The sequence below is a fragment of the Camelina sativa genome, chromosome 18, assembly GCF_030686135.1.
Source record: "Camelina sativa cultivar CO46 ecotype springtype chromosome 18, ASM3068613v1".
Taxonomy (NCBI): Eukaryota; Viridiplantae; Streptophyta; class Magnoliopsida; order Brassicales; family Brassicaceae; genus Camelina; species Camelina sativa.
Genome location: NC_141897.1, coordinates 12,655,526 through 12,679,520, shown reverse-complemented (window position 1 = coordinate 12,679,520; position 23,995 = coordinate 12,655,526). Strand labels below are relative to the sequence as shown.

The following is a 23,995-nucleotide window of genomic DNA, read 5'->3' as shown; positions in this document are numbered from 1 at the left end:
AAAAGTTGTTGAGGCAGTGGGACAAAGGATCAATGGTCTGTCTCTACAATAATTGTTTTTATTGTTTACTGTTGTTGAATGTTGGTCTGAGTTTAAAGGGATGATAATTGGTAAAATGTTGGTGACACTCTGATTGGGTTAGGGCATCATTAAAGGGGAACTATTTTTGGTGTTCTTACATTAAATATATAGTGAAAATAATGTTAGATCAGTTGTTAAGATCATAGATAAAAAAAATGGGAGAACTAATTATGGTGTTCTTAGAATAAAGATATAGTGAAATAATATTCATAAACATTTTACAAATTATAAAAACTTATAAAATAATATTTAAATTACTTACTTATATAAAAGCAATTGTATACTTATAAATTAATATAATATTCTTAAACATATTACAATTATAAAAACTTATAAATTAACATTTAAATTGCATACTTATATAAAAGCAATTATATACTTATAAATTAATATAATATTCTTAAACATATTACAATTATAAAAACTTATAAATTAACATTTAAATTGCTTACTTATATAAATGAAATATTTTCTTTTTTTCCAAAAAATCTCGTCCAATCACATGAAGCCACGTCAAATAAGAACTGGGCTTAGATCAGTTCTACATCAAGAACTAAAAAAAGTGTTCTAAGCCACTATTCATTATTTTTATAATTTTTTTGGGCTAAGAACACCCTTGGTGTTCTCCCATTAATGATGGCCTTAGAGAGGGTTTGGGTTACTTAGGCCATCTTTATAGGCATAACTATGAGGATGTTCTTGGGCTTTTTTTATTTGGAAAAAATTAGAAAGTGGGCTTAGATCATTAAAACTGATCTTATTTGAGAACTGTTTTTTGTGTTGTTCTTGTGTGACGTGTTCAATTTTAATTGGAAAGATATTTTTGGTCGTCGAGAGATTACTTTCGTTTCATCTCTTCGGTATTGTCGACCTAGGGTCGTTTTTGTTCTCTCCCAAACGGCGAAACGGCGATTTCCTAGGCGATCTCCTCTTGTAAGCCCACTATCTCCGCTGTCTCCTCTGTCTCCTCGGCGATCTCCTCGTCTCCTCTGTCTCCGTCATATCACCAAGCTCCTCGTCTCCACTGTCTCCGCTGTCTTGCCAAGCTCCTCTGCAAGAGATCTCCTCGTCTCCTCTGTCTCGGCTGGCTCGCAAATCTCATCTCTGGCGAACAAAGGCAAAGGTAATCTCATCTCCTTGGTTTCATCGATGTTTCATCGATTTAGGGTATTGAAATCTTTGAATTAGGTTTGGATTTAGTATAATATAATAGGGTTTCGTCTCATCTTTCAAAGTTTTTGATTAACATAGGGTATTGAAATCTTTGAATTAGGTTTGGATTAACCTTGTGAGTCAATTTCGATTATGTTTGAGTCAATTTGCAGTGATGAGCATTAATCGATTTTGCTTGTTTGTTTATGAGGCTTGTAGGTGAGGTATTGAAATCTTTGAATTAGGTTTGGATTAACCTTGTGAGTCAATTTCGATTATGTTTGAGTCAATTTGCAGTGATGAACATTAATCGATTTTGCTTGTTTGTTTATGAGGCTTGTAGGTGAGGTTATACATGGGAAATTAAATCGGATATCCATCATCAAACCTGCATCATCAAACGATAGTAATCACAAGGTAAGTGTATATTGACAGTTTTGTGATTGTTGCTTGTTTGATTAGGTATATTGACAGTTTTGTGATTGTTGCTTGTTCGATAGTAATCACAAGGTGTTGTGGTTTAGTAAGTAGTGTAAATGTTGTGTGATTGCTTGTTTATCTCAGATGTTTTAAAGTTAGTAGTGTAAGTGTTGTGTGATAGCTTGTTTATCTCGGATGTTTTAAAGTTAGTAGTGTAAGTGTTGTGTGATTGAGTCTTGAGTCTTAAAACTTTTAAAACTTTAGTCTTAAAACTTTGAAAACCTAATTGAAAATTTTAAAACCTTTAATTCTTTAAAAACTTTTAGAAGTTTTTAAAAAACACTCAATGACCTTTAATTACTTCTGATTTGATTGAAGTAGGTAATGATTATTTAGAATTTAAAGGCTTTAACAACAAAAAACTTTTGGTTTAATGATCCTCTTACCTTCTCTATATTACATCCATCGTGTTTGCTTCTTTCTTCCAATCTCTAATAAGCTTCTTCCTTGTATAAGACCTTTCTAATCAGCTTCTTCCTTGTTTAAGACCTTTCGAATAAGCTTCTTCCTTCTTTAAGACCTTTCGAGTAAGCTTCTTCCTTCTTTAAGTCTGATTGCTATGGCATCAAACAATACTCCTAACAGTCAGTCTTAATCCTATTTTAGCCTTCTTAACTTCCCATATGACAGCTTTGCTCCCAATGTAAACACTGGTTCATCTCAAATCCCTGCTTTTAGCTCGCAAACTAGTTCACAGCCGACTCAACCTCCTAGTCAATCAGAAGAGACAGCAGAACAGCGTAGGAAGAGACGGTTATGGTCTTCAGAAGATGACTTAGTCCTGATAAGCGCCTGGTTAAACACATCGAAGGATGTAGTAGTTGGGAATGGCCAAAAGGCAGGGTCCTTTTGGATCCGTATAGGAGACTATTACGAAACAAGTAGTCATGTACGTGGTGGTGCTGAGCCTAGGCGCCCTGACCATTGTAGACAAAGATGGCAAAAAATCAGTAAGGAAGTGAGTAGGTTCTGTGGAGCTTTTGCAGAGGCAGAGGGTGAGAAAGCTAGTGGCATGAACGATGTAGACGTTTTACAAAATGCTCACCAAATCTACACGAATCTGTACAAGAAGAAGTTTGCTTTGGAGTATGCTTGGAGTGTGCTACGCTTTGAACAGAAATGGGCAAACCTGGAGACTATGAACCCCACTCCAAAGACAACCAGCTCGAGCAAAAGGAAAGCTGATGATGCTGCTGGATCGACAGGTTCTGTCGTTGGTGAGCACGAGAGCAGGCCTCCGGGCATAAAGGCAACAAAAAAAGTAAGGAACAAAGGCAAAGAGAAGGCTACACCATCTGCAGAGTTTAGTCACATGTGGGAGATAAAACAGAAGGATTTAGAGGGCATGAAACAACTCCAAAAGATGTCCATTCTTGACACTCTCATTGCCAAGAATGAAACCCTAGACGAAGATGAAAAAGCATTGAAGAAGAAGCTAATGGCGGAACTGTTTTAACTTAGAAATAGCTAATGTTCGTTGTAGTCTACGCTTGTTTGTTTTAACTATGCTTGTTTGCTATATTGTTAATGCACTTTAAATGTTTGTTTTAACTATGTTAGTCCTATGTTTCTAATGAATGTGGAATGTTTGTTTAACTATGGTAGTCCTATGTTTCTAATGAATGTCGGTTTCGGTTTCAGGTTGAACAAGTCCTGGATGCTTTATACGACTATGGGATGTTACTGAGTCAGAAAGCATTGTGTCACGATATAGTATTTGGAAACTTTTATATATGTGTTTCGGTATGTTGTTTGTTGTGGATCGGTATGTTGTGTGTTTTGGATTGTAGTTTTAAAGACTGAGTAACATGTTTTTGGAATTTGGTGTTTGGAAGACAAAGTCACATGTATTTGTTTTCTTTGTTTGGACAGAGTCACAAGAATTTTTTCAGTTTGTCCGATTGTTCACATGTCAAACATATACTCTTGTCCGAAAGTACTATATATATGAGAAGAGAACAAGATCAAATCATACCAACTCAAACATACATTTTCTCTTCTCTCTTTTGTTCACTTTCTCTCTTTCAAGAAAATTAAGCCATTTTATTTCTCTCACCAAAAACATTTTCTTGCTCAACCCTTTTATGGCATCTTCTTCTAACAATTTTCACTACCATTATGATTCCAATAATGATAGTTTAAACCAATTCTTTCAAGAGCAATTTAGTAATCAATTTCAAGCTGTTGAAGAGGAAATTCCGGTCGAAAGGAAACCACGTACGTATATCGATAGAAAACGCGAAGAAGGGCATGAACGATTGTGGAACGATTATTTTTCTGATAATCCGACTTACAATGCTCACCAATTCCGCCGACGGTTTCGGATGAACAAACCGTTGTTCTTGCGTATTGTGAATCTTCTGAGTGAAGAAGTTCCATATTTTAAGCCAAAAAGAGATGCAACCTTCCGGAATGGTCTATCACCGCTACAACAATGTACTGCAGTAATTCGACTATTAGCATATGGGGCTGCGTCGGACTCGGTAGACGAATATATACGTCTTGCTGAATGTACTGCTCGTAAATGTTTTTAACATTTCATCGTCGGAATAGTTGACTTGTTTGGCACTGAATACCTACGCCGACCCACACCAGAGGATCTTGAAAGGCTACTCTTTTTTGGAGAACAGCGGGGTTTTCCCGGGATGGTTGGAAGCATCGACTGTATGCACTGGAAGTGGAAAAATTGCCCAACCGCTTGGAAAGGAATGTATTCACGAGGCACGGGTAAGCCAACAATTGTTTTGGAGGCGGTAGCTTCACAAGATCTCTGGATATGGCACGCATTTTTTGGAGCTCCAGGTACTTGTAACGATTTAAATGTTCTTGATCAATCACCAGTATTTAATGATATTATTTACGGTCGAGCTCCCGAAGTTACGTACTATGTCAACGGAAATGAGTATAATTTGGCTTACTATCTGACGGATGGTATTTACCCCGAATGGGCAACATTTGTTAAATCCATCCCACAACCACAACACCCCAAACATCGATTGTTTGCAGAACGTCAAGAAGGTGCACGAAAAGATGTTGAGCGTGCATTTGGAGTCCTGCAATCTAGATTCGCTATGATTAAAAATCCATCTCTTTTATGGTCAAAGGGAAAAATTGCATATATTATGAGAGCATGTCTCATACTCCATAATATGATTGTCGAAGATGAACGAGATTCATACACACTCTATGACGAACAAGAATTCCAACAAGAAGATGGAACCGAAAATACTCCGGATCTTACGTTTTCAGTAAATTGGCCTTCACATCTTGAGGGTTTAGGTGATGGCCATACAATGATTCGTGATAGACAAGCACATCAAAAATTAAAGGAGAATTTGATTGAGAATATATGGAATAAATTTGGATCTTAAACTATGTATTAATTAAATTTAATGTTTGTGTGTTTTAATTAATTAAGTAATATGTTTGTTTGGTTTAAAAAAAAAATATATTTACAATGTTTTGTTGTTTCATCAAAATTTGGTATTGTATTTTGAATTTTATTAAAAATTTTATAAGTTTGAAATTTAAATGTTCTTTTATAATTTTTATAATTTAAAAGTTTATAAGTTTAAAAATATGTTTAAAAATATTATATAGTTGTAATAAGTTTTATTGTAATATTATATACCAAATTTATTAGATTTTATAATTATAATATGTTTAGGATATTATATTAATAAATCTTATGATCTTAAACATGTTCTTTCTATAACTAACTTTTTAGCAAAAGTTCTTAACAACTGATCTTAGATTATTTTCCTAATATATTTAATCTAAGAACACAAAAAAAAAAGTTATCCCTTTAGGGCATCACTAATGGGAGAACTTTTTTTTGTGTTCTTAGATTAAATATATAGTGAAAATAATGTTAGATCAGTTGTTAAGATCATAGGTAAAAAAAATGGGAGAACTAATTATGGTGTTCTTAGAATAAAGATATAGTGAAATAATATTCATAAACATTTTACAAATTATAAAAACTTATAAAATAACATTTAAATTGCTTACTTATATAAAAGCAATTGTATACTTATAAATTAATATAATATTCTTAAATATATTACAATTATAAAAACTTATAAATTAACATTTAAATTGCTTACTCATATAAAAGCAATTATATACTTATAAATTAATATAATATTCTTAAACATATTACAATTATAAAAACTTATAAATTAACATTTAAATTGCATACTTATATAAATGAAATATTTTCTTTTTTTCCAAAAAATCTTGTCCAATCACATGAAGCCACGTCAAATAAGAACTGGGCTTAAATCAGTTATACATAAAGAACTAAAAAAAATGTTCTAAGCCACTATTCATTATTTTTATAATTTTTTTGGGCTTAGAACACTTTTGGTGTTCTCCCATTAATGATGGCCTTAGAGATGCCCTTAATCAAGCATATATATATATATACCTGATGATGCCCACAATGCTCAAGCCTAAACGGAAGCATGTGACCCTAATATTTGGCCAGAGAGAGGCAAATGAAAGAAGTGAAAAAAAAAAACCCAAACTAAACCAATAAAATTTTGACACGTTAGGTGTCTCTCATTATCTAAAACACTATGTGCAGAAACACAGGTCTCTGAAAATAAAACATTATTTTTCATTCACAAATTATTAAAAAAATAAAAGATATCCTATTGGGATGATTGATGGGAGTGCTCTAATAATCCGAAGGCTCAAAGAAGAAATAATATTTGGCCACTAATAATTGATTTAAAAATATATATACAAGTGTTAATAAAAAACGGTTAGGAAAATATATATTATAACGAAAATTTAGAGAACCATAGTCGGTTTCCTAGGGCCTACGACTAAGCATCCCGACCCAAACACCCGACCGGTCTCCAGACTTACGTCAGAGGAGGTGGTTATTTCTTATTTGAAGTATGAGAGGGTTGTCCTATATTAGGGAGTTCCCGACACCAATGACACATTTTTATATGTCCGGTAAGCTCAACTTTTTTATTTTTTGAGTAGTCGAGGTAAGCTCCACCTAAAATTGATATTGTCTGGTGAATTAAAAGAGATATCTAAACGATATGTTGGAAAGCTTGTACGTTTCTCATCATTCTCTTTCTAAATATATACCCTAAATCGGAGGACAACTCCTCTGGTAGCTTCCCGGAGAGTTCCATCATCATAACCAAACCATAACATTTTCTATGGTAAATTTTATAACTCTTCGACCAGTGGCATTCTTCCTTTAAGACTTGATCTCAGATAGTATTTCCGTTTGGAGGACGTCCCATATGTTTCCATGACCATGATCATGTTTGTATGACAGAAAAACGATATACAACATAAGGGCAAAGGAGTGTGTCCATTGCCACATATTACTAAGAACCTAAATTTGTTTGATCCTTGGTGGTCCAATTGTTCACCCTACACTCACTGAACATCCAAAACAATTGACTTTCGCTCTCATGTTTTAACAGTTGCCATTGTTTGAAAGTGGGTATATATCAGCTTCCACTCTCAAGTCTCGAATAAGCAACTACGTAAAATGAAGAAGAAAAATATATTGAAAAAAAAAATAAGTAAATATGAACAATCTATCAATAATACCCATAAGTCCAATTAAGTCTACCTGAACTAAATGCAGCTTTCACGTTATCTTTTTTTGTTGTTAAAATTTTCACGTAATCTTCAACACATATCTGAAGTCTTACTATCCATATAATTCGACCATCATTTTCACATAGTATACAGGTCAACTGCACCAAAGTTCTAACTACGTGAGTACGTTCCACCCCAATGTACTAATTTTTTTTTTTTTTGGGTTTAAAAAGAGATGTATGTAAAAATTTAATTTATTTACTTTGGAATTTTAATTAATTTGGATTTTTAATAAAAGAAAAGAACCGTTAATATATCTTTGATGAATCTTGAAAAAAAAAAAAGAAGAAAAAATAGAACCAGGCTTACCTTGTAGCTGTATATATTGGGGCTAGATCAGATCTGTAGAATTGAAGTCCAAAACATCGAGCAGGACGACGACATAGAATTCAAATATATATGTACAGATATTGCGGGTATTGAGCTGGACGATCCATGAAATCTTTTAGAAATATGTTGGCATATTGTTGGAATGATCGTGTCATGCCGATGTTGTGAAAAAAAAAAAAAAATTTAATTTGCGTCCACGACTCAACTATTATATTCTCTACTTCATAATCAACCTACCAACGTGCGTGGCACGAGTCATAAACTCAAAACCTCTCGACGTGCATCCTAGTATCCTACAACGTTTTACCATAACCTCTTATGATTATAGACTCGCGTTACACTATTTGTTTCAAAGAACAAAAAAACAAAAAAAAAAAACCATTTGGGTTCTTGTTTAGTTTCTAAATTTCTTCGGAGAAAGGCACAATGGGACTACTCCTTCCGATTTTATTCGGAGTGTTACTCTTATTAACCATTACTCCACCGTCTCTGTCTCAGCTTCCTCCAGAAATAATGGCTCCGGCACCTGCGCCAATTTCGCCATCAGATCTTTGCAACGGGATCTTTCTCTCTTACGAATTCATACTCGGTCGCAAGATCCCTCCAAACGACTCGAGCGACCAGCCTTATCGGTTCGAGTCACTCCTCACGGTTCTAAACAACGGCCGTGAAGAGCTCAAAGAATGGAGAGTGTTCGTTGGATTCCAACACAACGAAATACTTATCTCCGCCAGCGATGCGCTGATCGTCAATGGAACTGAGCTTCCTGCTTTGGTAGGAAACGGCACCATCTTCGGTGGCTATCCTGTCTCCGACCTCAAAACGGCCATTCAAACGGCCGGAGACTTGAAACAGATGACGGCTGAGATCGAGCTTGTCGGGACTCAGTTCATGGTGGCTCCTCCGGCGATTCCTTTGCCGACCAACATATCGCTTGTTAATGATGGTTGGCTCTGTCCTGAGCCTACTCTTCAAAGTAATTACTCCCATCATTTCCCTTTTTATCTTTATGTTTTATTAATGATCAAAATTGTTAGAAATATTGATTTAGGATTTGTTTTTTTACCTCATTTAGGAGTTTTTCTTGTTTTATACATTTTAACTGATTTATATATATTACTTTAACGAGTATTTTCAAATTGTTCCTAATATAAGTGAGTAAGGTTTTGAATAAAGTTTTAAAATCAATAATATATCATTTTGTTTGAATTTACAAATCAACAAATCCCACTACCATTAAACCACTATATAGGTGTATTTTAGTTTATTTATTTTTTATATATTTATAAATTTTCTTACCAATAAAATCCTTTTATAGAAATAATTTTTGCATAATAAGCCGCACTATAAATACTTCAAAAGAAAAAAAAAAGTTAACTTCTTAAACTTATTTATAAGGGATTTGAAAATCAAAATCTCATAAATCAAAAGATCGTAAAGTCATCAAAGACTACTGATTTATAAAATACTGGGGCAGTTCTTACAATGCAATCAAATTTTCGTATGATAATTAATGAAATACAGTTTGAAGCTCAAATAGCATTTTTCTTACTCAAACAATTAAATATGTCCATTAGGCAAAAGAGAGCTAACGACGTGCTGCAAGAGAGACGCGAGCATTAAAGTCAACACAACAATCACCACCAAATTCCTCCCACGACAGCCAGGAGACTTGACCATAATGTACGACGTGATCCGATCCTACGACCAGAACTACCTAACCGAAGTAACCATGGAAAACCACAACCCACTAGGACGGCTCGACCATTGGGAGCTAAGTTTCGACTGGATGCGAGACGAGTTCATACAGAAAATGCAAGGCGCATATCCCACGGTCGTGGACGCCACGAAATGCATCTTCGGTCCTCAGTCCCTAATCTACACTGGTCTCGATTTCGCTGACGTTCTCACCTGTGAGAGACGACCGGTCATCATAGACTTGCCTCCGACCAAAAAAGACGACCCTATTTTAGGCAAGATCCCTTTTTGCTGCAGAAACGGTACAATCTTGCCACCTACCATGGACCCTTCAAAATCAGTATCCGTCTTCACGATGCAAGTTTCCAAAATGCCTCCCGATTTCAACCGATCCGCGCTTTTTCCTCCGCAGAACTGGAGGATCAAAGGGACGTTAAACCCGGATTACTCGTGCGGGCCGCCCGTTCGGGTAAGCCCCACTTTCTATCCGGATCCGAGCGGTATGCCCACCAATAAATCATCTTTCGCTAGTTGGCAGATCGTATGCAACATCACGCAAGTCAAAACCGAGATACCAAAATGTTGCGTCTCCTTCTCTGCTTTCTTCAACGACTCGATCATCCCATGTAACACTTGCGCTTGTGGTTGTGTTTCCGAAACGCGACGCACCTGCAACGCCGAAACTCCGTCTCTTCTCATCCCTCCAGATGCTCTTCTCTTACCTTTCGAAAACAGAACAGCTCTAACCCTTGCTTGGAACGCACTCAAGCACAAAACCGTCCCTAACCCGATGCCGTGTGGGGACAATTGCGGCGTATCGATTAACTGGCACATGGCCTCGGATTATGGAGGTGGTTGGACAGTGAGGATCACGATTTTTAACTGGGGAGAAATCGATTTCCCCAACTGGTTCCTCGCGGTTCAGATGAAAAAACCGGCGCTTCTAGGGTTCGAGAAAGCCTACTCGTTCAACGCGAGTCACTTAAGCGTGGATGGAGGTGTCAACAACACCATTTTCATGGAAGGTCTGCCGGGTCTAGATTATCTTGTGGCCGAGGCTGATGAAAAAGATCCAAAGAAGAAGAATATTAGGGTTCCGGGTAAACAGCAATCGGTTATACAATTCACCAAGAAACTCACCCCGGGGATTAATGTGGCGGAACGTGATGGGTTTCCGGCGAAAGTGATATTTAACGGCGAGGAATGTTTGCTTCCTAATGTGCTTCCTATGGCTAGTGGTGGCAGACGAAATGGGTTTATCACGGTTTTGTCTTTTATAACGTTTTATGTCGCGGTGTTTATGATTCGGTTATAAGTTTTTTTTCCTAGGATTTATTTACTCTGTTTTGTTGATTGATTAATTTGTTTTGTAAAATAAAATTGATCTTTAATTACTCTGTACGGCTGCAGTTTTTTTGTAAAACCAATATTCTAGATTTTTGTTTTGTTTTTTTTATACCACAAAAATTTGAACGCATAGAGTTGTACATGTACTATGCATAGTTTGCATAAACTAAGAAATTTTGTGAAATTATATTGTACATGTACTATGCATAGCCTGCATAAAATAGGTCATTGTTACTTAATTATTGGTACGTAATAATCCTTTTAGCGGTAAAATCTGTCGACATATACATTAGTAATCTATGCACGGAAGTCTTCGGGGGCAAAACAAGATATCCTCGTAACTTTTGGTCCGAAAAACTTACTATAGATGTTTAGTATGTAGCAATACGTAGAATGTATAATTTTTAAAAATATAGTAATATTCTACCTTCTCCCTCTACTCCAGGGATTTTCTTATAACGGGATTAAGATAGAATTAAGTGAAATTTTTTATTAAAAAAACAAAAGTTTTAGGTGGTATATACTATGTAGATAATTATAAATGTTTTACTTATTCAATCTTATTTTCAAGCACCAAGATATTTGTTAGCGTGATCCTATAAAAATAATTAAAATATCTAGAAATGATCTTTAAAGAATCTTGGTAAAATTTAAATTCGTCGAGCCCCCCCCCCCAAATCTCTCATTCTCATTTCGAAGACTTATTTATATACCCCCAATGGCCTCCCATCTTTACAACCCTATTCACTTATTTTACTAAGTTCGTTTTGTTTTTCTTTTTCTTTGAACGAAAGATACCTCGTCGGACTCGAATGGATTTGCGGAATTTTCAGTCTCCATGTTAATTTCGCAATGATGAAAAAAAGATGCGTCCAATAGAAATCAATACGTGGCCTTGACCAAAGTGATAATGATGATCAACGTGTTATTTATTTAGCTTATATTTGGTTTTTGAACTAAGAAACGGTTTATAGTGTTTTTCCTTCTTTCAAAAGTTAACAATGTTTAAGGTTTTCCTGGATCTCAATTCCACAGTCCTTGGACTCCTTTTTTTTTTTCTCTCAGGTTAGTTTGTTAAGTTAATTTTTTTCAGAGTTTTATTTTAAAGTTGACGAAGTAAAAACATTTTCAGCAACTATGTGATAGTTTTCTTTCTTATCTATATAACATAGAGGTTATAGTGGATTGGTCTGACCATTAAACCCGCCCCGATAATTGATCTTTTGATGGGTCATTCCCGATCTGTTGGGCTCGCGGGTGAGCGGTGACCTGAAAAATCATATTCACTTTCTCGGGGTTTGTTCATGGGATATATTATTTTGTTTTTTTTAGTATAATAAAAAATCTATTATATAAATATTATAAAGTTTTCTACTATTCTTTTGTTTTTATTCATTAAATACACACACAGTTTAAAAGACCACCTATTTCAAAGATTATATATTATCTATATGTATATATGTAATACAATTTATACATGTCTAAAATTGTATTTTGTGACTTTTTTTTGTTAACTTGTCGTGGGCTGATACACGAGGTCCTCATCTTAACGGACTAAAAAGAGGACTCATGTGTTGGTATTGATCAAGTTTGGCCCGTGGGTGGTTGTTCATATTAACATTTCTATGAAATATTTTTTTAACTATATATATATATATATATACATATTCTTTTTTCCAATCTATATTTCATTAGTTTCTTTGTGAGTTTATTTTAGCGATCATGTAGATGAGCAAGCATTTCAATAAGAGTTTTTGGCAATCTCATCTCAATGATCGGGTTTTCGATACTAAATAACATATTTATCATGCTTTCTAAATATTATCATAACATATTTACACTTCTGGATCACGTTTTGATATTGCTTTTACTGAAAGAAAATGTGATAATTTTTTTTTTATTTTTTTTTATGGCATAATACTAGTCTTTGTTTTACATTACGATGTATGAAACAGATTATTACGTTATAGAAAAATTGATTTTGACTAACTGTTATGGTCACATATTTTTATATATAACTTGTTTTGATTATATTTTTTCTTGATGTGAACTAGGACGACCAACATGCATTATTATTAGTTGTTGGAGAAGGAAATACTAATTTATTTACAAAATATTCAGTTTTTTTTGCAACTTCTTAGTATTGTGAATGAAAAGAAAACAAACGTCTTACTTCTTGACCTGACTTGCACCAAAAATCCATGCTAACACATATATGTAGAAAAAAAGAGAGAAGAGAATCCTAGGATATGCCTCCTAAAATATATAGTAAATAGTATTAAACCCTAGAATTTTAGAAGTTCAAAGATACAAAAGAAGTTGTAATATCATCTCTACATCTCCATGCTTTGCCCCGATCATGACCCATCTTGATTTCTTCATGCAAATCCCAATCTTGGATTAGTCTCTTTAGCAAAAGAGAACGAATCTATCCATACCGAGTAAGATTAGGCTGACTTGCTATAGTTTATGGACCCGGTAATATCACTGTTGTAGCTGAATCCTCCACTTTCATGCTGTACACAAAAAAACACACACTAAAAATACGAAATGACCATAATGTGTTTTCAATTAACATAAGAAACATAATTAAGTCTCATCACCTGCTCTAAACTATATGTGCGAGGAGAAGAAATTAATTGAGGCAAATGTAACATGGATGATGATGTCCCAACTTCATGATTGTTCCTTATTTCCATAGAATTATACTCTGGCTGGCAAGGGTACAACTCTACATGTTTCGGGTTGGGCGTCAACATTAAGCTTGCAACCGTTGGCTCTTCTTCCTCTTGAAAGTTTTTATACCCAAAAGTTTCTTCTACGGTGAAGTCCGAGGTCTGATGATGATTGTGATATTGATGATTCATCACTAGGCCTCTACCAGAAACCGCAACAAAGGCCTCATCATAATGATGTTCGAGAGGTGATATGAGATGTGTCATGAGATTGTTAGGGTTTGTGGTGTGTTGCGGCACATAAGTAGGTTGAGGAATATTGTTGACATGATGTGTTGGCAATTGGAAATTTTTTTCTCTGAAGTACTGTGATGCATCTGCTCCAACATACATTATTCCTTCTTGCGGAGTTATCAAAGCTAGGTTTGTTGTTTCCTCATTCTTAATCTTTTCATTCCCCTTTTTCATACCCATCCGAAATTTCTACACACCCAATTAAGAAAATAGTTGAATGAAACTATCCATTGTTATAATGATCCAAAAAAAAAAACTAAAAGCAAATACAAAGTTAGAACCGCTAAGAATACAATATGTAAGAGATCATGAACTATAGCAAACCAACTTAACTTAAAGAAACAAAAAATATCTATAAATGAGAAATTCGATGTGATTATTTAACATAAGAAATATAAAAAACTACTTTTATTCATATAACTTGTAACAAAAATACTACTGTGTACGAAAATACTAAAAAATGATGTATAATCATTTTATTGGGTGAACGCCTCTCTATTATCTCTCCTACCATCTCTAATAGTACAGATAAAAAAAGATGGTTAATGAGTAAGCAGCTCGTATAATTAATCATCCTAAAAAAAATAAAAAATCAGTTGACCACAAAAAAAAAAATGGAATTGCTTAGCAAAAAAAAAAAAAAAAATGGAAATAGTGACGAGAAACATCATTTTTGTAAAGTCGTTTTAGTTTTGTTCCCTAAAGACTACTACTCTTTTTTTTTTTTTTTTTTTGGCAAACTCCTAAAGACTACTACTATGAGAATGATTTTTAAATGTATTGGTTTAACATATGCATTATAAATGTTTAAAAGATCTTATTAAACTATTGTAAAACTTTAAGTTTTTTAATAAGTACCATTATTATAACTGATTCATAAAATCCTATAGAAAAAATATAACTACTCTATAAAAGGTATACACATGATAGTTTTAAAATTTGAGAGTAAATTAGTGGTATTTTTTTTATAAACATGTATTTGTGGTAGTTATGAAAACCTCCTTCTTAATTCTAAGACTTAGGTAATCAAAGAAAAATATATTAAGCATACCGTTGGTAGAAATTAATGGACGGATTTTATGTATTAATTGGTTGTTGAACAATATAATGATGTGTAGTATACATACAATAAGAAACGTTACCTGGAGATGGCTGGCTACGTTTTCTCGACTGATGTTTTCAACATTCATGATCTCTAAAATTTTCTTGGGAACAGCTTCTGCATGAAAATCCAATTATGACATAATTATACACTTATACATATCTATAGAGAGAGATAATGAATCGGAAAAATGGTAACTATGAACAATAGTGTTTGTGACTCACTATTGTGTCCAAGACAATTCACGGCGTCTAGAAACTTTTTGTGAAGCTCACCGTCCCAAACGACCCGTCGTTTTTTCTTGGAGCTAGAAGCACAAACACGATCATCATCATTATGATCCTCCTCGTTGACTTCTGCATTAGGGGAACTACTACTTGTTCTCTTGTTAGGGTTTCTTATGGTGGAATCTCCCACCGAGGATGACTTCTCACCTGCTGCTTTCTCTTCTGCCTCTACGGTCACAAGAGGCCTCCTTCCTAGCATCTTCTTTACCACATGTTTAAATATTATCCGTAAATCCTCGGGTCTTATCGGTTTGATGAGATAGTCAATAGCACCGGTACTCATCCACTTGACCACCGATTGTATCGAGTCGTCTTTAGATATCACTGCGGTTAAAAAAAAAGGAGGCTTTTGTTGTTGCATTCTGAAACTACATGATAATTAAATATATTGAAATGAGAAAAAAAAATTAAATATATTGATTAAAAGAAATCATATATGATTAGGTTCTTACTGATTATTGCAAGATCCATTTCTGATCCGATTTCCGAGATATACCGGATCCTATCACCATTTGAACTATTAATTGAACTATTAGCTTGTATCATAGCAATGTGGAACCTATTCTTATGGTTGCGGAGTAGAGATATAGCTTCACTCTCTTCATTGCATGTAGTCACTGCAAAAATACACATTGTTATTTGATATGGACAAATAAAAGGTCCGAAGTCATATGATCACTAAAGCAAAAAAATCTGAAATTGATGATGCCCCTTAAATTTTTGCTTTAAGAGGTCTCAAAAAGAGGTAAAAATTTGGAACAGTTTTTTCTAAAAAACATTATTTTGTTACCAACGAAAAAGGGGCACAAATGTTCTTTCATAGGACATTGAAAAATGTAAGACCAGCTTTGACTATAGACTTCATAAAAGTAGATCAACACTCGAAAATGCATAAAATGATCACCTTGGTATTGAAACTCTTGGAGATGCCTCTCCAATATGAGAAGATACGCAGGATCTTCATCGAATACTAACACTCGCAAACCCTCAGGGAAGTTGCTTGGAAACATGTCGGAGATATTGTTTGGATGATCTCTATTTGGACGGCCACCACCATCGTCACTAGATGGAACTCCACCGGGGTCCAAAGTCACAACCATATTGGACGATCGGTGGTTGCATATAACACTGCGTGTTTTGAGCCTACGTTTTCCCTTTTAACCAAAAATTATTCTGATATTATCACATAATAATTATTAATCATTTTTAAATGACTAAAAGATAGGAAGTGGACCCCAACTCATTTATCTTAGTAACAGAATTTTAGATTTTGGTTTAGCTTCGAAAAAAATGGATTAAGGAAATTACGTGTAAATTTTTTTACGCGTTTTCTATTTTTTTTTTTACTTTCTCTATCTCTCTTTTTTTTTTTTTTTTTTTTTTTTTTTTTTTTTTTTTTTCAAGAAATCACAACAGCATTGAGAAGTTTTGGTGAGAGAGTTTAAAGGAGAAATATCAATCAAGATTTTGGTAAGTTTATATGTTCTTAGTATGTAAAGTCTTGAGTTTTGATCGTTGCTTATAAAGGGTCTCATTGTCTTGGGTAGAATCCTTTGTGCTCCATTTTGTTTATCTGGCTCAGAATCCAAGTTTAGTTTTTGGGTGTGAGTTCAAAGTTACAAAACGCTAAACTATATCACTACTTACCCTTGTTCTTTTGCTAATTACTTTGGTCAAAAATATTTCATAGCCCATGTTCCAGCAGCAATTAATGCTAAACGAGAGGAAGATAAAAGTGATGGGATGAGACTAGGCATTGGTTTCTTAGCAGAATTGGACGCATGCATATATACGCCTAGAGATGGATGAGCTTCTCGCTTAATTGAGTTTGATTCTCTAATGATTCAAACCGAATTATCTATCTCATTTTTTCTTGAATTGGGAAGCAAGTTTCTTTTCTAGTTTTAAAACAAAAATCAAAAACTCAAAGATTGTATAAAGAATATCTCTCTTTATTAAACTTTAGAAAAATAACTCAAAAATAACTTTATGTTTTTGCTGATTGTTAATGACTTTATGTTTTTGCTGATTGTTAGAATCATAGAAAATTGAAAGTTAAAAATAAAGGATTCTAAGAGATTATTTAGGAAGTTTTTTAAAATCTTGATGATTTGTTTTTTCTAATCTTGTAAAATCTTTCTATTTGATGAAAGAGTTTTCATGACTTTTGTTATGAAGGAAATGATATAAAATCCTAAACCAATAACATAAAATTTGAATTCATTAACAATCCAAGATTCTTTTGTTTTACTTGAATAACATAAAACTTTTAATGACTTTATAAAACTCTTAATCCAATAACACTAGATTTATCAAGATTTTAGATAACTTTTTACAAATCCACAACCAATAACACCAAATTTTTAAAGAGTTTTTAAAAGTCTTGATTGAATAACAACATATTTTACCTAACTTTTAAAGTCATTAAAATTCTTTCTAAATCCCAAACCAATACCCCCCCCTAAAGTCTCTCACAATCTCTTACGGGAGGTTATTGAATTCTAATTAATAAAGAATTTTGAAAACTTCAACAAAATAATCAAAAGTGAATAAATAAAAGATTTTTAAGGATTGTTAGAGAGTATTCTATAATTTTGTTGATTAGTTTCTATGACTTTATTTTGTGAAAATTGTATAAAATCATGAACCAATAACAAAATAATTAAATTTATTAACAATCCTAGATTCTTTGTTTTAATTGAATAACACAAAATTTTTAATGACTTTATAGAAGTCTGAAACCAATAACCTAAATTTGTAAAGATTTTAAATGACTTTTTACAAATCACAAACTAATAACTCTAAATTTTAACAAAGTTTAACAAAATCTTGATCTAATAACAACGGATTCTACATACATTTAAAGTCTTTAAAACACTATTCAAATCTCAAACCAATAACTCCCACTTAATTTCTCAAGCTCTCATAAGCTAATGAATTATGCAACACCCTTGCATCTCCTTATATAAAGAAATATTTAGACAATTTTCTTTTTCAAATAGGTAACTTAAAATATTGTGATAACTCTTAAGCCGACTAATCCTAAGTCCATAACTCAGTATGATTAGGATAGCTTCTAACTCAAGCTATCTTCAAGTTTACTCCAACATTTTTGTTCAGTCGTACATACCAAGCATTTAAGAGTCTGAGTTTGGAATTTAGAAGAGTAATGAGCTCCCATATATCAAATGTTTCTTCTCTAGATAACCTTGAATAGTTGTTTTCAATCTTTAAAGAAGTGTATATTTGCTATGTGTCCCGAAAAATAATGAAATATTAGAGTTTATATCGGGAATTAGAGTGGAATCGGTTTAATTTCCTGGTTAATTTACTAAGCTGTTCGATTTATTAATTAAATCAAAGGATGGTTAAATTAATTTCGGTTTAGGAAAATCCTGATTTAATTAAATTAAACCAAAAAACCTAGTGTTTTTCTACAAGTGACGTTTCTTATCTCTTTGTTTTGTCGTTGCTTGTGAAGGAAAGGGAGAAGGCGATTTGTCTTATAGAGAAAACAAGGAAACAGAACTGTCACAGTTTGGGGAAAAAAGTATCGGCATAGAAAATCGTATCCAAAGATAATGATATTTGGTGGAGTTACACCTAAGCCTTGTATCAAGATGCGTTTTACGGAATTGAATTTAGATTTAAATTCCGTGAGTTATTAGCAGTTTTGTGGGACACATTTACTCAGACGCTAGCTGGGATCATCGGGGGTTGTAACTGAGATTATGGTCTCATCTGTTACTCGATCGACACGAGATGTCGGGAGCTCTGTAACGTCAAGAGGTAGCTTTCCACAGGAGGGATTTGATATTTAACGGAGCGAGTTTGGTTGTTCCTGGCAATTCAAGAGCCTGGTCTAGTTATTTTCGTGTTTCATGAATCACCTTCGATAAGGTGAGTGCGTGACCATGAGCTTATTTAAGCGATTGAGATTGTGTGACTTGTTTTTGTGATGATGTGTACGTGTGATGGATGTGTCATCATTGGATGTGATCTTATTGGTTGGTCAGGTTATGTTTTTCATGTGATTGTTATCTCGATATGCTTGTGTGTATAGCTCGTAGATGAGATAATCGTCTCACTGAATATCTATGGTAAATACTCACGCATCTCATTGTGTTTGTGCAGGTATTGGGTGACATAGAATCATGGCTATGAGGAGAATGATGATCTAGAGTCTTGTTATTGATTATGTTATTTATGTTGGAACCTGGTTTTGAAGTATGTTAGGTTATTGGTTTTATTGATTACTAGGTTTGGATCCGCACATACGTGCGGGATTAATTTCAAAAAATAAATTTGTAATCAGATTTGCAATATATAATGTATATACGTATTATTTTCGCAAACCTATTTTTAGGTAGGGTTGGACTTTCGGGTAACCCGTTCGGATTAGGGTATTACCCGATCAGATTTGACTAAACGGGTTTAGAAAAATAAAACCTGTTAGGTATTTTTCGATATATGGGTTCGGTTTAGTTCGAGTATTATCGACTTTGGGTCAGTTCGGATTACAAATTTGAAAACCCGATTAGTACACAAACTACCGAGTACCCAAAAATAATGATTTGATATAGCATTTATAATATAAATTTTGTTATAAGAAAATAAAGACAGAAGAGTGCATGTAAAAAATATAAAAATAATTAAAACATGTTTGATACAAATATTTCAGAGTCGATGTAATTCACGTTCTTGTACCTGAATTCTAGTTGTATAGAGAATGCATTCTCGATATATGACATTTCCAATATTAGACAAAAAAAAAACCATTGGAAACGGGATGGAACCGATACAAAAGTTACCAAAATACTATTTGGAACAAACACAAATATAGTTCATAGTATATTTCTATATCATATAATAAAACAATATTACAAAATTAGTTGATTTCTTTATTCTTAATTTATGTCTGGTTCATCTATATTGCATTACGTTTCTTTGTTTTTAAAATTTTAATATTGTAAAAAACACTTTAATACCTTTTTAAAAAAACATGTTACATAGAAAATTGTAAGTGTTAGTTTATTTTAACTATAACATGTTCTAAGATTTTTCTTTTTGGAAATTTTATGTTTTCATCTAGTCATTTTTCCTTTTATCTTTCTTCCGTCTGTAATCCTTATTCTCAAAATAAATAAATAATCCTTATTCTATAAATAATTATATAAATTAGCTCAAAATAAAATAACATAACTAGATATAATAATTATTTATAATACGTTTTAAAGGTATTAGTAGAATATATTTAAGATAATGTAAACCACCCGTCAAAAATGAATATACGTTTATACAGTTAAAATTTTGATTAGTGGAATATATTTAAGATAATGTAAACCACCCGTCAAAAATGAATATCCTAATGCTTTATAATATTTCAATTTTAATTAAAAATGTAAAATATTTTGCTTTACTAAAAGAATATAACGCCTTGTCGTTTTAAATATACAAAAAAGGTTTTTATGCCATTTGAGAAAGGGAAAATGACATACATGTTAACCCCATTATCGTAGAGGCCCTTAGAGCAAGGCCAGTGGTAGTTCTTAGTGGATTGCTATTAGAGTTACTGGATCAAAAATAATTCAAAAACAAAAAGAAAAGCCCAAAAACATGAGAATCGATACTCAAGTGAGCATCCAAAGAATGGTGAAGTAACCTATGTGGTCTCTTCTGATTGGATGTATCTCAAAATATAAAAGAACAAAAAAAACAATTTCTCATTTTCTTCCTTTTCTTTTGCCGATCCGTTCTCTCTCTCTTTCTCCTCTCGACGACAGAGAAACGATTCAATCCTTCCTCAGTTTCGATCGATTCAATCGACAAAACAGTTTTTCCGGGCTAAAGAGGTGAGTGTTTGCCCTGATAACGATTGCTGTTTGGTTCTGGTTACAAGGGTTATTAATCTCGAATTCTCGATCCGACGATTCGAGCCTGACGGCAATCGATCTCTGGTTCCAGGGGTTATTAATCCCGATCCGACGAGTAGGACAGCGAGAGACGGCGATGGGACGGCAAGGGGCACCGGAAAGGTTAGTTTTCATTGTTCAATCAAAATAGGGATTGTCAATGGTCATGCAAAAAGAATCTGAGTTTTAGGTTTGGTTTCGTAGGTAAGACACGATTCAGAGGTGATGGAGCACCAAGATTGAATCAGAGGACGATTCAGATTGAACTCCATCACCTCGGATTGCCGGAGTGATTGTGTCTCCTTCTCTCTTTCTCCCTCCTCCACGGTTTGCTTCCCAACTTTGCTTGTTCTATTTTTTTTTTTTTTTATCTATGTTAGCTGATGGAGAACCAAGATTGAATTCTATTTGTATTCTTTGTGATGCTATGTGTTGTCTATCTGAGACGAGAGTTATGGTGTTTGGTGAATCATTTTCATGCTTTCGGAGTTGTGGTGTTCTATTGTTGTGATGTAAGAAGGAAGAGCCATTCGTGGAAGCCATATGTAGCTGCCACTGATCTGTGGGATGAGAGTCAAGCCTATCAAGGTCTGTTTTGTCTGTTTGTCTGCTTTACTTCACTCATGGATGATTGTCCGATAATGTAGATGATTTGTTTTGTGATGTGTCTTTCTTGTAGGTGCATTTTGGTTGTGGAACACACATAACAGAACAAGGCAAGTTATGTTCATTCTGTTGATTTGTGGACTCGATGAAGTAGGCTTCTCGCTAAGCCAAATTGAAAGAGCCAAACTCAAAGCAATCCAGCTTCTCTCTCTCCTCCATGGTTTGTCTTCCAAATTTGTTGCTTCATTTATTTTATTTTTTCGTTTTGATCTCTGTTGATGTTCTGTATTGTGTTGCTGAAAGGAGACAGTGGTGTGTAGCTGAGATGTTCTCCGTTATGGGAATTGAAGATACATCTTTCTGATTCTTGATGATGGTTACAGTAAGCATCACTTTAGTCTCTATTTACTTAAAAATTTTGATTCCATAAAACTAAGAAACGATTCTAACTACTTAAAGATGTTCACTGTGTTCTGACAGGAACAATAGGCGGCTGACATTGGCTGATTTCATTGATCATCCAGATTGTGGAGACTGTTTTAAAACCAGGTACATTCTGATCTTTTCATGTATGTTGTAACATGTTCTCGGCTTGGTAGCAAGTGATTGTTGTTTTGTTTTGAAAAATGGTGCTTGGATCCTATTTGAAAAAGAAGATGCTTTGCTGCTTTTGTTTGTATTATAAAGAAAATTGAGTCATTCATGTAAATGATTGCATTTGAAAATAGGCTTGACTTTAAAGACTACTTTTTGAAAATCTTTTTTAAAAAATTTGACATCATGTCTGATAAGATATGATGCTACTAAAGCTGATGGTTGCAAATCATAAAACAAAAAACCATAATTTTTTCAATTTTAAACTATCTAGGTTTCAACTAACAATTTGTGTTTCAAGTTTACATCTAACTATACTGTTAGTGTATATTCCTCTTCCGCAAACACACATTACAAAAGTAAACACATTCGTTACAATCTAATCCAATTACAATCTAATCAACGTAAACTCAGACTTTTCAGTTGTCTAATCTTGGATAGATACACGTTTATAGTGCATCTATCTCTGTCTAAACACACCTTTAGGTCAATATAAACCCTTACCAAGTTCCATTTACTCTAATTCTGAACTTAACCCTTTTATCTAATACTCTAGTTATGAGTTCTTCAAACCCTTATAGTTATCCTCCTAATACTTATATGGATCTGTTGAATTCTCAACAGGATTCTCAGCCTAATCAGTATACCACCCCACTCCCTTCTCAACCTGTCGACTACATCCCCACATTCTCTTCTCAGCCTGTCCAAATTAGCACACCATCTGTCACCGAAGACTGTATTGACCTTAGTGTCGACGAGAATGAAGAAGAAGCCGGTAGAGGAAGTAGGACAAGGTGGAGTACCGAGGAGGATATTACTCTCATCAGTGCCTGGTTAAATACCAGCAAAGACCCGATTGTTAGTAATTTGCAAAAGTTTGGTTCCTTCTGGAAGAGAATTGCCGAGTACTTCCAAGCAAGTGAGAAGGCATCGAGTACACATACTAGAGGGTCGTCGCAATGTAAGGCTAGGTGGAGCAAGATAAACCACCAAGTGAACAAATTTATTGGGTGTTACACACAAGCCAGTGCAAGAAGGAAGAGTGGAGAATCTGAAGATGATGTTATGTCTATGGCATGTCAGCTTTACAAGAATGATATGGGTAAGCCATTTGTTCTAGGGCATTACTGGAGGGCACTCAAGCATGATCAGAAATGGATCTCGGAGGATTCAAACAAGAAGGCTAAGCTTGATTCAGACGGAGCATACGTTTCGACTTCAACAAATGATGGCGCTGAACAGAGGCCTCCGGGTGTTAAAGCTTCGAAGAAGAAAGGTAAGCAACCGGTAGTTAGTAATGATGGTGAGGATGTCTCTACGAGAAAACTGGATAAGATTATAGCCATGAAGGATAAGGAACAAGAGGCAAAAGATAGGCAAGGCAAAATGAGATTGCTTGAGAGTCTCCTTAACAAGCCTGACCTTACACAAGCTCAAGTCACACTCAGAGACAAGCTAACTGACCAACTGTTGTCAAAAACTTAGGTTGAGTCTCGACTTTGAGCTTTGTTGTGTTATGATTTACGTTTTTTATATATGCAAATCTTCTTGTTTTGTTTATGTTTAATCATCTGTTTATGTCTCAACTTTGAGCTTTGTTGTGTTATGATTTACGTTTCTGATTAAGACATTTGTTATGTTTCAGGTTGTTGGGGTCCATGCGACATGTGAAGCTGTTTGTACTCTAATGAAGGTGGAACTGTTTTTTGGTGAATCCCGTGAAGGTGGGCCTGTGTTTTGGTGAGTCCCGTGAAGGTGGTCATGTTCTGTTAAGAACCGTGAAGTTGTTTGTATGCGACA

The 23,995-nt window shown here is 34.2% G+C and overlaps 5 protein-coding genes and 1 long non-coding RNA gene across 6 annotated transcripts; 5 read left to right on the top strand and 1 right to left on the bottom strand.

Annotated features, from left to right (window-relative positions):
- The first annotated feature begins 768 nt into the window (after positions 1-768).
- LOC104760911 (uncharacterized) lies at positions 769-3,687 on the top strand. The gene is made up of 4 exons (XM_087497805.1): positions 769-776; positions 957-1,204; positions 1,577-1,650; positions 3,355-3,687. The coding sequence occupies exons 1-4, from the start codon at positions 769-771 to the stop codon at positions 3,514-3,516; spliced, it is 492 nt and encodes a 163-aa protein (XP_087353931.1). The 3' UTR covers positions 3,517-3,687.
- Positions 2,311-3,314, top strand: LOC147922839 (uncharacterized). Its single transcript, XM_087499083.1, has one exon. It carries the CDS (start codon positions 2,726-2,728, stop codon positions 3,167-3,169), a length of 444 nt encoding a protein of 147 aa, XP_087355209.1. The 5' UTR covers positions 2,311-2,725; the 3' UTR covers positions 3,170-3,314.
- Positions 3,688-7,934: 4,247 nt separating the features above from the next.
- LOC104760910 (COBRA-like protein 9) lies at positions 7,935-10,772 on the top strand. The gene is made up of 2 exons (XM_010483903.3): positions 7,935-8,656; positions 9,258-10,772. The coding sequence occupies exons 1-2, from the start codon at positions 8,107-8,109 to the stop codon at positions 10,691-10,693; spliced, it is 1,986 nt and encodes a 661-aa protein (XP_010482205.2). The 5' UTR covers positions 7,935-8,106; the 3' UTR covers positions 10,694-10,772.
- A 2,028-nt stretch (positions 10,773-12,800) lies between these two features.
- Positions 12,801-17,030, bottom strand: LOC104760909 (putative two-component response regulator-like APRR4). The gene is made up of 7 exons (XM_010483901.3): positions 16,731-17,030; positions 15,988-16,237; positions 15,536-15,700; positions 15,021-15,407; positions 14,837-14,913; positions 13,329-13,883; positions 12,801-13,241 (listed from the first exon to the last, which is right to left on the bottom strand). Exons 1-7 carry the CDS (start codon positions 16,776-16,778, stop codon positions 13,173-13,175), a joined length of 1,551 nt encoding a protein of 516 aa, XP_010482203.2. The 5' UTR covers positions 16,779-17,030; the 3' UTR covers positions 12,801-13,172.
- Positions 17,031-18,083: 1,053 nt separating this feature from the next.
- On the top strand, positions 18,084-19,438 carry LOC147922838 (uncharacterized). The gene is made up of 3 exons (XR_015589491.1): positions 18,084-18,249; positions 18,565-18,983; positions 19,218-19,438. It is a non-coding gene; the product is annotated as an uncharacterized LOC147922838 (long non-coding RNA).
- Positions 19,439-22,795: 3,357 nt separating this feature from the next.
- LOC104704121 (glutathione S-transferase T3-like) lies at positions 22,796-23,680 on the top strand. Its single transcript, XM_087497804.1, has one exon. It carries the CDS (start codon positions 22,796-22,798, stop codon positions 23,678-23,680), a length of 885 nt encoding a protein of 294 aa, XP_087353930.1.
- Positions 23,681-23,995: the final 315 nt, after the last annotated feature.